This window comes from Aspergillus affinis (genome assembly GCF_023601865.1).
Source record: "Aspergillus affinis strain CMG 70 chromosome Unknown NODE_40_length_256409_cov_85_802654, whole genome shotgun sequence".
In the NCBI taxonomy this organism is placed as follows: Eukaryota; Fungi; Ascomycota; class Eurotiomycetes; order Eurotiales; family Aspergillaceae; genus Aspergillus; species Aspergillus affinis.
In genome coordinates, this window is record NW_026515821.1 from 22,283 (window position 1) to 37,133 (window position 14,851).

At 51.7% G+C, this 14,851-nt stretch overlaps 4 protein-coding genes across 4 annotated transcripts; 2 read left to right on the plus strand and 2 right to left on the minus strand.

Annotated features, from left to right (window-relative positions):
• Positions 1–135: 135 nt before the first annotated feature.
• KD926_007181 (RINT-1 family protein) lies at positions 136–2,841 on the minus strand (the record flags this gene model as incomplete). The annotated part of the gene is made up of 5 exons (XM_053100011.1): positions 136–1,779; positions 1,833–1,977; positions 2,033–2,338; positions 2,391–2,638; positions 2,692–2,841. 5 exons carry the CDS (start codon positions 2,839–2,841, stop codon positions 136–138), a joined length of 2,493 nt encoding a protein of 830 aa, XP_052956208.1.
• Positions 2,842–3,036: 195 nt separating this feature from the next.
• Positions 3,037–5,541, plus strand: KD926_007182 (putative DNA ligase I; the record flags this gene model as incomplete). The annotated part of the gene is made up of 1 exon (XM_053100012.1): positions 3,037–5,541. One exon carries the CDS (start codon positions 3,037–3,039, stop codon positions 5,539–5,541), a length of 2,505 nt encoding a protein of 834 aa, XP_052956209.1.
• Positions 5,542–6,951: 1,410 nt separating this feature from the next.
• Positions 6,952–8,124, minus strand: KD926_007183 (uncharacterized protein; the record flags this gene model as incomplete). Its single annotated transcript, XM_053100013.1, has 2 exons — positions 6,952–7,956; positions 8,065–8,124. 2 exons carry the CDS (start codon positions 8,122–8,124, stop codon positions 6,952–6,954), a joined length of 1,065 nt encoding a protein of 354 aa, XP_052956210.1.
• A 3,007-nt stretch (positions 8,125–11,131) lies between these two features.
• On the plus strand, positions 11,132–13,850 carry KD926_007184 (zinc metalloproteinase family protein; the record flags this gene model as incomplete). Its single annotated transcript, XM_053100014.1, has 5 exons — positions 11,132–11,437; positions 11,497–11,592; positions 11,743–13,480; positions 13,567–13,693; positions 13,754–13,850. The coding sequence occupies 5 exons, from the start codon at positions 11,132–11,134 to the stop codon at positions 13,848–13,850; spliced, it is 2,364 nt and encodes a 787-aa protein (XP_052956211.1).
• Positions 13,851–14,851: the final 1,001 nt, after the last annotated feature.

Below are 14,851 nucleotides of genomic sequence, written 5' to 3' on the forward strand. Positions count from 1 at the left end.
ACAGGTCAAACCCGCAGGGCTGTAGGAGTGAAGCTTAAAAAGAATAGGGGAAATAAACCATCTGATTGATATCACATCACACCTCCACTCGTAAAGTCATCAGGCCAGCAACAAAAACAGTCCCTTACGAACTAACTAGTTACCGATCTCGACGCGCCGCTCAAGCACACTTCTAGCCTCTGACTCCGCCAGAGTTTCCACCCCCAGCTCGGTCAGAACCTCCCGCGCGCTTTCATTGTCTTTGAAGAGCCTTTTCTCTACTGCCCATAGACCGAGTGTAGGGTCAGTACCTCCACCGAGAGGATCAGCGACATTGGAAGAGCCGGGTTCATCTTCGGGCTGCGATGCGTGGGCACTGAGTCCCAGAAGAAGCAAGCCTTCGGTTAATTTCTGTAGCACCTTCGCCGAGCCGCCAGTTGGGGTGGCAGGGCCGAGAGCCACGTCGACGACGTTGCAGAGGTGATCGACGTCGCTGATAAGTTGCGCTGCGCCTGCTGCCGAGAAGGTGTTTTTCATGAGAATCGTGCCCCAGAGGTAGGTTTGAATGGCGAGGAGGACCTGTCGGATGATACGGCGCAAGGGGGCAATGCCTAACGTGCGGGACAAGAACGAGATCTCGGTGGACAAGGTGCGCATGGCAGGAGTGAGATCGGAAGACGGGGGCACGGGGCCGGTGGAGGATGTTGAGGGGACCGAGATGGTTGTCCAGGTTGACACGCGAGAATATGGCTTCAAGGCAGATCGCACGTTGGAGGTAAGAGTGGACGTGATGATAGATTCGGACCGCAGTCGGAGACGACGGTATGCGGAAGCGGTTTCGTCGAAGAGGGCTCCGTCAGAAGTCGCGCCGTTGTTCTCACTGTCCTCAGAACCGTTGTTGACAGCCGGTGAGGTTCTGGAGGCGACGTCCGCTACTGACATGGAGCCGGCAACGTTTTTGCCTCCGTCGCGGTTCTGCCGAACCCGCTCTTGGAGCTCTGACCAGAGCTCGACGAAGAATACCTCGTTGCTCCAGTCCTCCATCTTCTTCTCGAGATATTCGGCGTTTCCGAAGACCCTGCACAGTCGTTCCAGCCCTGCAACACCTTCAACGCTGGCACCGTCTGTCCCTTGCACCGTTCGGCCGATGGTGGAGGTCATCGCAAGGTAGGCTTCTAGAGCGGAGTGCAGGCGTTCGTGGAATTGATCGAAGATCGTGATTTGAATATCGATAAGAAAACGCAGCTTCTGGCTGAATGAGGTTAACGGCTGGTAACGATCGGTGATGGTCTCAAGCAGGTCATTCACGCGAATAGCTGCCTTTGTGGGCTTAGTCGCTGAAAGCTCAACGCCATCGTAGTCAATATGACCACTGTCAGGGGTATCCACAATGTCCTTGTAGCGAGCCAGAGCAAAGTCCTTCTCGACTTGTAGCCAACGGTCGAACCAGCCTTCCTTGGTCAAAACATCCCATGTGATTCCCTTCCAGTTATCGTCGCTATAGGGGTCTGGCAGGTAGTTCCAACTCTCGCGGATGTCGTTGTCGAAAGTCATCAACTCATGAATCAAGTGGCTTAAAAGCTGGGGGTGCTCGGAGATCTGGGGAAGAAAGCTGGTGATCTTCTGCCTGAGCATAGGCAGGAGAGCCGTGATATACGCGTGCGAGGTGTCGTTGAAATTCCACTCTAAATTGGATCCAACAGCCTGGGCCTTTTCATCGAAGACTGGCTGGAGGGATGAGATGAAGAAGCCGCCGAAATTATTGATCAAGTCCAGTACGTGGGATAGGAAATATTCCGGCTGTAGAACGTGTTAGACGATTGATGGTCGAGTGTGCTCAGGGTATTACATACCTTATCGAGCCGGTTAGTCGGTTTGTTACCACTAAAGTGGTATTTAAAGCGAAGCTCCAGAGGGTGAACCATGACCTCCAACGGAAGCAAGATAGGTGGTTCAACATTCTGGTAGTTGGAGGTGACGTTGCGACTCTTCAACTCCCTAGTAGAAAGTCAGACACAAGAGTAAGATACGAAAGTGGATGGAGTCCACCTACGGAGTCTGAAGGTCGAGTAGCAACTCAACATTTGTTTTCCACTGCGACTTCAGATCCTCAGGGAAATGCAAATCCTTCGATGGCCATTTCATCTGCTCCAACGTTCCTTGGAGTCGTCTGGTAAAGTCGCCCTTCAATTGTTCCCTGAGGGCTGACGCCAGCTTTCCAACGTAGTCGACGAGATGGGGTGCGGCGCCTTCTGCTGCAGGCTGAGCTTCGACTAATGACTGAACGATATTTCGGAGTCGGGTGTAGGGTGGGATTGCCAGCTGGGGGGCGGATTGGATGTTCTTCAGGGCTTCCTTGCTGTATACCGGATTAGAGCCGGGAGATTATGGAATGTTTGGATGGTGGGTACCTCAACTCCTCTGCTTCCTTGAGCAGCGTCACATAGCCTCTAGAGATCTCAAGTCGCCGTAGTTTCTCGATTCCCTCCTCGAACCGCTTCGCAGCGTCGTCGCTCGCATCCGATTTCGTGATGGCTTTCAGGCGCCGGTCGATGTCAGCCTGCTGTTCCTTGAACGCCTCAGCTCGCTTTCGGGTGACTTCTGCATGATCGTTCGAAGCCTTCGTGGCATTTGACAGGACTTCTTGGGCTTCCGCTAGCTATCAAAGATGCGTTAGTTGATAAACGTTGCGATCGCGGGGAAAGACAGTACCTGTTTCCGCTGTAACTCATGTTGGGCACGGAGACTCGAGAGTAACGAGTCTAGACTTCCGAAATCCGCCGAGACCTGGATCTTATCATTCAGGTAGTCCTCGACTCTCGTCTGCTCGTGCGGCGACAGGTTAGACGTCGAAGAGGCCATTGTTTGAGGGTGGTGGTAGAGCCAAGTTGCAAGCCGCAAGGTGTCGCCCATCACCGCCTCGGAACGAATTGCCGACCATCGCAAACCAACCGCCAACTTCCATTCCGTCATCTCTTCCTCCGTCCAGGCATCATGGCACCTACTTCAGCCATGAACTCCATTGGCACCAGTTATATTGATAGATGATGTTCCACAATGTCAACTCCCACCAAAAAGCGAAAAAGAGAGGTGCCGGAGTCCTCACCGCAGCGCAATCGGAGCATAGCGTCATTCTTCCAAAGTCAAGCTGCGGCCAAAGCAGAACAGCCCTCATTGCCACCCCCCGAAGATACCGAGCAGACCCTCTCCGATGAAGCTCTCGCCCGTAAGCTTCAAGCAGAATGGAATCAAGAGGAGGATACAGCTCCGAGCCTGGAGACCGATACCCCAAGCAACGTGACCGCGACCGCGACCGCTCCTCCTGCGATTCCCGATGCCGACATTTCGGGATCAAGCAACCCAGAACCAAAGAACAATAGCACACTATCCCTACAGTCGTCTACTGGTACGGAAGATACGGTGTCTCTCGCGGTTCCTTTCGACCAGAGTCCCCTGACGTTTGATTCGAGGAAATATGCGGAGGAGTTGAAATCGCACTGGGCGGCGGAAGGTGGCGATGCCTCTTACGCCCTGTTGACTCGGGCTTTCGTTCTTGCCAATGCGACCACGAGTCGTATACGCATCGTGGATACTTTGGTTAACTTTCTGCGGGTTCTAATCGAAGGAGATCCTTCGAGTGTTCTCCCCGCGGTCTGGCTTGCGACGAACTCCATCTCTCCGCCATACGATGAGTTGGAGCTGGGACTTGGCGGGTCTTCTATCTCAAAAGCGCTTAAGAAGATCTACGGGCTCCACAGTCAAGGATTGAAGTCGCTTTACGACAAGTACGGGGATGCAGGCGATGTCGCCTTCGAAGCCAAGAAAAAACAGAGCTTCACGTTGATTAAACCGAAGCCGCTCAAGATTAAGGGTGCATACCAGTCGCTCGTAAAGATTGCCGCCAGCAAAGGCAGTGGCAGTCAGGAAACGAAGCAGAGGATTGTCGAGAAGTTATTGCAGGATGCTCGGGGTGCGGAAGAAAGTCGATACATCGTCAGGACTTTGGTACAGAACCTGCGAATTGGAGCTGTCAAAACCACTATGCTCATCGCTCTTGCGCGAGCATTCCTGTACTCCAAGCCCGACGGTGCGGACTTCTCTATACCCTCCCAACAAGAGCTTGCTCGTCTCAAGAAAGAAGACCTCGCGGAAACCTACAGTAGTGCGGAAGAAATTGTCAAGGCTTCGTATGCCAGACACCCCAACTACAATGACCTTGTCCCCTGTCTCCTCGAGATAGGGGTCACGGAAGAACTCCTGCTGCGATGCGGGCTACAACTCCATGTGCCACTGCGACCGATGCTGGGTAGCATCACGCGGGATCTTTCGGATATGTTGACGAAGCTACAAGGGCGGGATTTTAGCTGCGAGTTCAAGTACGACGGACAGCGCGCCCAAGTTCATTGCGATGAAAGCGGGAAAGTGTCGATCTTCTCTCGCCACCTAGAAAACATGACCGAGAAGTATCCCGATCTTGTATCTTTGGTCCCTCAGATCAGAGGAGAGAGCGTGTCCAGTTTCATCCTGGAAGGTGAGGTTGTTGCGGTGGACCAGGGTACCGGTGACCTCCAGGCCTTTCAAGTCCTTACCAATCGAGCGAAGAAAAGTGTCGACATCGGGACCATCAAAGTCAACGTGTGCCTCTTCGCATTCGATCTTATGTACATGAACGGGGAGCCCCTCCTTGACCGATCCTTCCGCGAACGCAGAGAGCTTCTACGGAGTCTTTTCGTAGAGATCCCGAACCGATTCACATGGGTGAAAAGTATCGATGCGACGTCTGGGGACTCCGAGACAGTTTTGGACTTTTTCAAGAATGCCACGGATACCAAATGTGAGGGCATCATGGTCAAAGTGCTTGACAACCTTCCCACAAATGGGAACGCCGAGGCTTCTGTGGACGGCACCAAAGAATCCGAGCAACAACCACAGCCTTCATCTACCACGGAAAACAAAAAGCCCGCCAAAGGGACCCGACGCAAAGCCCTTCTGTCCACCTACGAACCCGACAAACGTCTTGATTCCTGGCTCAAGGTCAAAAAAGACTACAGCACGTCGTCCGAAACCCTCGATCTCATCCCCGTCGCCGGGTGGCACGGCTCAGGCCGAAAGGCCAAATGGTGGTCACCCATCCTACTCGCCGTCCGGAACCCGGAAACGGGGACTCTGGAAGCAGTCACTAAATGCATGTCGGGCTTCACGGATAAATTCTACCAGGCCAACAAGGACAAGTACACCGAGGGCAGCGCCAACGTGATCTCACGGCCCAGCTATGTCGAGTATGCCGGCGAGCCGGACATCTGGTTCGAGCCGCAGGAGGTCTGGGAGATGGCGTTTGCGGATATCACGCTGAGCCCGACGTACACGGCTGCTATAGGGCTGGTGAGCGACGAGCGAGGCCTCAGTCTCCGGTTTCCGCGGTTCCTCAAAGTCCGCGAAGACAAATCCATTGACGAAGCGACCACGTCGGACTATCTGGCTCTTCTTTGGAGAAAACAGTCCGAGAAGGCGCGACTGGAAGAAGCAGAGCAGCCAGCGCAGGAGGAGAACCTGGAGGATTGAAGTGTCCCTATCTTAAGGGCAGATCGAATAGATCAATTGTGGCTATTGGATAGCTGGTTTGTTTGGCTCTATTTATCATAGGTCTAGATGCAACCCTACTACTATACATAATTGTTAGAACCCGGCCACATACAATAAAATTGATGTAACCTCAATTAATATATAATATACCTAGTGAGCAACATATACTAAGAGACAATATCCCATGCTTAAATGTCACCGCATATGGAGATGTCACAGCCCTCAAACCAAGTCACACAAAGCCAGTAACCCATGCGCATCCTAATAACTACTCCAAAACCGTTGTCAACGAACCACTTAAGAATTCCCATTCAGCAAACACACCGTACACAGTAGGTATGCATTACTCATCACTCAAAACCCATAACTAACCAACCAACATCACGTGCCCTCACCTCATGAAATCACCTCCCAACGCGGAGACTCCATCGGAGAAAAAAGAACCCGCCCACAAAAACAGAAAACTAGTGTATTCGATCTAACCACATTCGGAATAGCGCATCACAAGCTGCATCACGCTAGACCATTTATATCATAGACCCAACGCGAAATGGACACGGTATTAAGTTCGACGCGTCTAGTGTTGTTTTGCGCGTTGTTTTCCCCTCTTTTTTTTTTCTCTGGCTTTCCACTCCCGAGTCCCGGTTCTGTGGCGTGCACCACTGAGCGGCAGGGGAATTTGCTTACGGACTGGCTAGCATGCTTTATGGATACGCTCCGAACGAAGTGGGAAAATCAATTAGGTAAAAAGTGAAGAAAAATTGTTCAAGAAGCCCGTGAAGAAAAAAAAAAGTCTCCATCAAGTGGGGACGACGACTAGTCGGTGAATTTTCTTCAGGAATGACGCAATGTTTTTCCATTTCCTTTTTCGCAAATACTAGGTCATATTTAGTGGTGGGTTTGGGGTATTGGGTTATTCATAAAATATGACATTCACATTGATGTTCATAGGTATATACAACCGAATAGATGCCACTGCATGCACTGTGGACATTTTGGACATACAGTAGCCCGTGCACGTAACGTGCGATTCCAAAAGAAAAAGAGAATAACCGGGTGATTGGTAAAGAGTGTGGTGGGAAATGAGTGTGCACAAATGAAACAATATGCGGCAAATTAAACATGACATAGGACACAGGGTATGTATGCACAAAGAAATGCATTATTCAGAGCATCAGCCTACTTGAGGACTGATGGTCGGAGAAAACGTGCCGCGATAGGTAAGTAAAATCAAGTAAAATGTGAAAGATCAGTCCAATGACCAGGGCATCGGGAAAGAGAAAGGAGTAAGACGTGTGGCAGTATCCGACAGTGTATACATAAATCATTAGTAGGTCGTGACAAGATCCATGGGCAGAGAGACATGGTCATTTTGAAGAACCGTGATGGTTACGGTCGCAGCTCTCCGCCAAGCTGCAAGATTTTGCTGGCATCCTTAACGCGGTTCTTGGGGCTGTCCGCCCCGGGCGGCAACAGGTTGTCCAGGTTGGACCTCCTTCTGTCTTTGGCGGTCAGAGGTGTTCTGGAAGGCCCTCCGGGCGTACGACCCCCAAACGCAGGCTGTGCCGGGCTTGGAGTCACGTTGACAAAATCAGCAAAGTTGAACTGCTGATTGGGGGTGCCGAAATTGGCGAAGACTCCTCCGGGAGTCGGAGTGAGTCCCGGCAGAACGGCGTGCTGGCTGGGAGGGGTCGACGGAGGGAAATCCCGGGGTTGAGGTTTGGCAGAGACGGTGGCGGGCGTTGGAGAGTTCGCCAAGTACAGCAGCAGATCTGCCCCGTCTTCGTGCCGGAGATTTCGGTCATTGCGTGACAGGCGAGCATGCTTCGGCGGCGGAGTCTGAGGCGGCGACGAGCCCACCATGGAGCTGACATTCTGGAAGCTGTGTACCGGGAGATCCGGATCGTTGTCGTCATCGGACAGATGATGATATGCAGGCGAAGAGAATTCGGGAATGGTCGCCGTCTCCGAAATAAAGGGTAACGGATGGTGTCGGCTGGCAAGATGACGGTTCATCCCCGGAGAGGACTCGGGCAGATGACACGAGCTCTTCCACGACACCCGTGGAGCCTTCACGGTACGGTCTGTTATGGAATCCGACCGAAGACGTTTTCGACTGGCGGACAGCATGGGCTGCATCACTTTGGAGTTGAAGGTGGCTGCATGTCGGTTGCGGGACGACCTAGGCAGTTCCTTGGAATAGGTGGAGGTTCGCAAGGGAGGCGAGGTTATGGGGGTCTCGCAGCGACTCTGCGAGATTTCCGACGACGAATCCGAAGGCTTGTCACTCCCTAGAGAGATATGTCGGCTACCATTCTGGTCTAGGGCGTGCAGACGGCCGTTCTGGTATTTGACTTTGGCGAGACCCAGGCGATCTTGAAGACTGAGGGACACCTAGATTCATCACGAGGGAACCACCGCATTAGACTCTTCCAAGAAATTCTGGTTCCAACAATGTACAAAAGAAGGGGGAGGGGAGGAACTATAAAAAAAGACACTTACCTGAGCAATGTCAATTTTACGGATTGTCTTCTCCGAATTGGTCGGCTGAGGTAAGGCCATTGCCAGCTGAGGGCTGAAAAACGGCAGCAGGACTAAGCAGCAGAATGGACGAGGGTCGAGATCATAAACCAGCGGTGGGAAGGGAGTTGGGGGGTGTGTGAGGGTAAATGCAAGAGCCGGGCTGCAGGGAGGGAAGGGAGCTTGAGAGCGAGGGAAGTCGAAGGTTGAAGGTTGAAGGTTCAAGGTAAGGGCGGGTCAAAGAGGGAAGAGAACGAAAGACTGCGTTGGGTTTAGTTTGGCCGTCGGGGCTGGCGAAGGGAGAAGTTTCGGCACTCTTTCACCTTCCCAACTTAATTCTCCCAGTCACGAACTCCGGGGAAACGACGGATCTAGGGGTTCTTTTCTTGATCATTACATTATGATTCCGATGAATCCATTCTGCCATTATTCTCGTCTGGATGGATTATCCTGAGTCCTCATTCTATCCTCTAAATATCCCCATGCACCTCCCCCTTCATTGAATCTGTCAATTGTGCGACCCGTCCTTCGTATTGGTTATCAGCAAACCAGACAGATTTTGCTGTTTTACTTCCTCATTTCGGTGATAATAAACTTGGAATGCTCAAGAGATGTTTATCTACCTCGTATGTGGAGAGAGCCGACGCCGGTTCAGGTACTGTAGATTCCCCCGGTCATTCCTCATCCCCCCTGAAGGGATCAATCGATCCATCAATCAATAAGTATCTCCATAATACCTCCGTGCATCGAGGAAAATTCCGACCCGGGACTGTTGCTATGCCAGTCGAGAATTTCATACTTTAGCTCGTCTCCATCGCCGTTCTGGCCCGTAGCCACATCGATACCTGGCATATCCACTCTGCCTTTCCGGATTCCGACCAGCCTCGGAGACGGGCGTAGAGCCGTAGATGATTTCAGTTTCAGGGACGTGGAGAGTCCGATCGAGTCTGAGATCTCGTCGTCCGGTTTCAGAATTGATGACCCCCAGTGGTCGCCACAATGAAGCTTAAGCCCACCCTACGGACCGACCCAAGTAAACAAAACTAATACTTCCCATCTCCTCTTTTTAAGCAGGAGGTTTTTATCCCTTTCCCGAGAGCGGCGACTAAGAGTATGAGGAAAGGACGGTCGACGCACAGGTCGCTCCCTAGGCGTCAGCCATGAACCAACGGACGATCAACACCGCGATTGATTCAGAGCGATTCTTTTTCAAAGTTCTCATGTAAGATCCCGAGATTTGACAGCAGTGCAGCACCAACTTGTCAACTTTTCTTGGTCTTGCGGTTTGGATGCTGCCTGAATACGACGCTAAGAACGATCAAGTACCTTCGCGGTGGAGTCGAATTCCCCTGCAATGATCAAGTCCATCCCCAAGGAAGTTTAGTGAGTAGAAACAAGGAACTGGAAATGGGTGACGTGGACCAAGAGGGGAAGCCCAGGAGAGAGCGAATAATGGTTGCAAGTTAACTGCACGACGACTCTTGGGCGCGTTGTCTTTTACTTTAATCGCATCTTTGATCTGGACCGCCGATCAGAGGAAATCTTGACACCACAGGGCCGTAGGGCAGCGTGCCAGCGATAATCAACTGCCAGCTTCGACAGACAATGAAATTAAATTCACGGGGAGAAAAAAAAAGAATAAAATAAAATAACAGCCGCACTGGTTTGTGAGAGTCGAGATCGCTAGTCGACCGTCTATTTTAGCCCGGTCTGAAAAGGCTTGGGAACTGGGCAGTTCCTGTTCTAGTCCGATAGTAGCTCTTTAGTACGACCGAGAGCAACCAAGGAAAAGGGATGAAGAAATGAGGGTCCAGAAATGTCCGGTGAAGACTCGCGCTCGCAATCGCTCAGTACTTCGGAGTGTCAAGGAAAGTTCTGCCCTGTGGACAACAAGACCAGCACAGACGTTGTATACTCCGTAGCTATGGCCATTGTCAAGAGCGACCACAATCCTACTGGCCAAGCATCAACACGGTGTACATCGTGATTGGCGATTGCACATCGAACGTGAGAATAGACCTTATCGAAGCGCGACCAAATTAGCCAGGCAAGCCTCCACACGGTGTGAAACTAGGCGCTATCTCAACCCTGCGGTTGGCCAGTCACCGTTGGCCTACGTAACGCGCCCTTGTCTATTCGCAACAGGCAGTGCAACTTCTGTCGACCCACTTCTTGCATCGAAGTTGCTGTTGTTGGCTTAAACAAGCAGGGAGTGGCTGTTGATGCTGATGGTCAAGGTCAAGTGGACAGTGGAATGGCGAGAGAAAGACCGAGAGAAGATGAAGGGAGGAGAAAGCAAGAAAGAAAACAGGAAGAAAGAAAAGGAGATATCCATCCTCATTCATATCTGGAACATCCCTCTCCACCCAGTTGGTGCTCATCAGACACAAACCACGTAAAGGGAGACAGAAAAAAAAAAAAGACTTGATAACGGAGCAAGCTTCCAATTTTTTATTATCAATTTTTTGTTTTTATTTTTGACTTAGTTCCCTGTTTGTTGCAGTAACAACATTAATTCTCCTCTCCTTCTATCTATCAGCCTTGTTTTTTTCTCTCCCCTCCCTTCTCTTCATTCTCCCCCCCCCCCCTTCTCTTTTATTTTATCTTTGTTTCGTTCTTCCTGGTTCCTTTCAGGTTCTCATTTCACTTGTTTCGAAGTAATCCCCACTAATGAACTAGATCATTCCCAATCAATTGCAGCATACCAGCTCCACGACCGCCTTCCCCTGAGCATTCTGCGGGGTGGTTGTACCCTTCGTTCGTTCCTGTCGCATCCGCAAACGGTCGCCCTCGTTTGCCTCTCCTCCCGATTACACAAGAAAACACGCAATCTGGTTTCTGTTTCGCTCTCTTCTCGGATTTCCCCCCCAGCAATCTGCTGGTCTGGTTTGTCGCTCGTTTGAGAGGAGAAGTACAGTCGATCATCCTGCCAACGGACCTGGACGAAGTACTCCGCGGTTCCTGACGTCGTGCTGCTCTCCTTCCTTTTCCACGTCCACCGCGACTTGGATCACTTCCTTCTTCGGTCGCCGCGACCACCTCCTTCATCATGCCGTTCTTCGAGCAGCTTCGTCGTCGCTCCCGAGCCAGCTTCCGCACCAACAGATCCGCCGAGTCGAAATCCAACGAGTCGCAGTCCAATGGAGAGATGACATCCGGTAAATCTTCCTCAACGCTTGAGACGGCCTCCTATAGCTCGGTCACCCCGCCGTCTTCCATCAAACCTACCGCTTCGTCCCCAAACCTGCCCTCGTTGAGCGAAGACAATGGTAGTGTTAATGGCACACAGCTACAAGTGCCTCCACAAAGACCTGGTCCCCATACTCTCCAAGGCCAGCGCAATAGTACCGTGATGGTATGTTATCGCTTGTGGGACTGGAACCGCTCTTATAACAAAAACTGACTGTCCTCTAGAGTGGCAGCGCAATGTCTGTCAACGGTGCGGTTCGGTCGCCGACCCCCTCCTCCCCCTATGCACCCAGAATCGTTTCTATTTCCGACAACTCGTGGGTAGGTGCTCGACCATTCTGATTCATCATATTGTTTGCGCCATCGACCCCACCCCAAGAAAGAATAGAAAAAAAACCAAACGGGTCAAATAAGGTTCAACGGACATTAGTCACAGAAGAGCTTACCTTTTCTCGCTCCTTTCTTGTCTAGGTTCATCAAAAAGTCCTGCTGATTTACGGCCAAATCGGAGACCCCAGACAACATCCGCTGGACGGAAATATCATGGTCTATCACCACCAGGACGCTTTCCCCTCGGTCAGCTGGCCCGTCCGGTCCTCCCACTTCAAAGCTCTCGTGCATCTCGTTCCCGGTCCCAATCGGTTACGCTTCGACTTTGTATCCACTAAACTCTCGTCTGGTAGCACCCACCCCGCGATTCATTCGTCGTGGCTCTGCGTCAACTACCTCCCCCTGGTTAACGCCCCGCCTCTACATCTGGTCGTCCTGCTGGGCAAGGACTCCGACGGGACCTTCGATGCCACGCCGGAGAGAAAACAACGAGAGGGGAATGGTCTCGAAACGGCGATCAAAAAGTATCGCATGGCAGCCTACCTGTGGCAATCTTTCACCGGCGAACAGATGTTCCGCAACAATTTTGGCAGGCGTTGTTTCCGTTTCGAGGAAGAATGGCAGACCGGCACCTTGAGTCGGCGGGATGTCGCCAATGGACAAATGCGAAACGAGGCTAAGGTTCACGTTGTGCGCACCGATAAAACCGTCGCGGAGCTGAGGGACCTGAACATTGCCCAGCAGTATGGCCCGGCTACCAAGAAGGATGAATTGTTCCGTATTGCCAAAGACGCTGTCAGGAATCACTTCCAGCCCCAGCAAAGCCAGAAGCAGTACGTCTCCGTTCTGCTTTTGGATTCCCACTGGGATACGGGCGCCCAGACGATCACCGGTCACGCCGCGTTAGGCTCCAGCGGGGACGATATTAAAATGGCCATTTTCGGCTCTCACAGCCTGCAGAGTTACCCCAGCAGCCTAGAAGAAGTCGTAGATGCTTTCTCCGACTGCACCAGGACCAACACGGACTATGTGGCGAACGACTGCGGCGAAGCTGGGTCCAGCTGGGAGTCGGCCAATATCGGGATTGGGGCTCACCTACACGAAGTCGGCCATCTCTTCGGGAGCCCCCACCAAGAGTCCGGTATAATGTTGCGAGACTATGTCCGCTTCAATCGATCCTTCACTACGCGCGAGCCATTCTCGACCCGGACAAAGCAACAGGGTCTCAAGCTATGCTTGCCTCAGGACGAATGTGGTTGGCACCGACTGGATGCGCTGCGCTTCCGTTTCCACCCTTGTTTCCGCCTTCCCGGGGACGCTCCCGTGAGCTCCGACGATAGTGTTCTGGTCTGGCCTGTCGAGAACGGCAAAATCATGATCACTGCCTCATCTGGAATTGCGTTTTTGGAACTCTATGCAGAAGACGATCAAGTTTGCCGCAACTTCATCGAGTATATCAACACTGAGTCGAGCAGCAATGGACTTCCCAAGCAGATCACGGTGACGGAGAGTGAGTTGCGGCAACGCGTGTTTGGCACCGAGAAAGAAAAGAAAAAGAAGGTCAAGTTGTCGATCATCTCCGGTGCGCTAGGCTGCCACACAGTAGATTCCATCAGCAGTTTGAAATCCAAACTATCTTTGGTGAAACTGCCCAAGGGTCACACTGGCTACAAGAGTAGTGCCTTGGGATTCTCTCAGATGGAAGGAAGTGAACCCCAGCAGATTTTGCTGGATTGCTCTTTCTCAACTAAACTCTTGACCTCCATCAAGGTTTATCATGGAGCCGCGTTGGACGGTCTTGAGTTCTTCTATGAAGATGCCACCAGCCAGCTCTTCGGCAACAGAGGAGGCAAACCTGGGGGCGATGATTTTGTGCTTGGTAAGTTTTTTTTGGCCGCCGGAGTCGAAGAATCATCGACGTCCCTCGTTCTTCTGCTCGAACATGAGAACTAATTCCCTTCCTAGAGACTCGACGTGGAGAAATACTGCTTGGCTTTTATGTCCGAGCTGGTGCCTGGATTGATGGCATCGAGTTCTTGACAAGTCTGGGCAGGAAATCTGGCGTTTACGGTAACGCTCAAGGGGGCTCAGGGTATGGCTTATACTACGTTGTTTCTGCAGTACACCTTCGCTGACAAGGAGATTTTCACAGACACACCTTGATCCCGCCTCTGGGTTACAAAATTGCCGGAATTTCCGGGTCCTGCGGGTCTTGGATCGATGGCTTCTCGTTGATAATCATGCACTGATTTGATGCATCTGACGTTAATGTGTGATTCTTGCTTTGGATCCCGGCCCTGGGCAGGAAATTGAAATGACTGACCCGATTACCCTCCTTTTCCGCCTCTATACCTCTATACATGTCTTTCCTTCGAGTCGACGCTGGTGCGTCAGAAGGAACCGTTGCCAACTCCGCTGCAGCGGGCATTTTGATTGACTCGGATGTTTAGTCTCCTAGGCAGAGACCTATTTGACCGTTTGATTGAGAGCAGCACCGACTCTACAGCGCATACGTCGGGTTGATATGCCTCTTTGAACCGTCAACGGCCCGGCTGCCCCCTCCAGTACCTGCCTCGTCGGCATCGGAGTACTATTTGTTATATGCCTTACGCTCTCTGTCCATCCTGGCAATACATAGGAGGCGCGGTGACATCTCCCGCGTTTTTCCTTCTCTTGTTTTCTCATTTTTCTTTTGTCTTGGCGGTCCAGGCTATGCGTTCCCCACGGGAGATACATGGGCCGGTCATTGAAGTAATGTGCGCCTCTAAATAAGCGGGACTTATGATCACTGGCAGTTAATTCTAGAAATAGTTGTAAAAGGAACATAATTGATAGCCGGTCGACGGCTTGTTTAGCTAATAACATTGTATGCATACAGCGCCACATGGATCCATCTTTCTGCAGTGCTGAGCTGTCGTAGGTGGTACTAAACGTAAACATAGCACCGAAATGGCCAGGGAATTCTTCGGCGCCAGGTATGATTTCTACAGAGGCAAACTACAGTGTACATTCGTTCAAGGAACCTTCTAGATTAGGAGGGTTGTGAGTGCATTGCAGCACTTTGTCCAGTAATTCTACGACATCTATCATGATGTGTCAGATCAAGGGAGCTGGGCAGCTCTATGCACAAACATAGCAATTACTCTGCAAGGAATCCGTCCACTTCCATCATCAGTATTACATGCAATGCAAGCCCCGCGGAGGCATGCAGTCCAAGCCCGCTCCTCGGCGTCCGCCACGGCCCAACCCA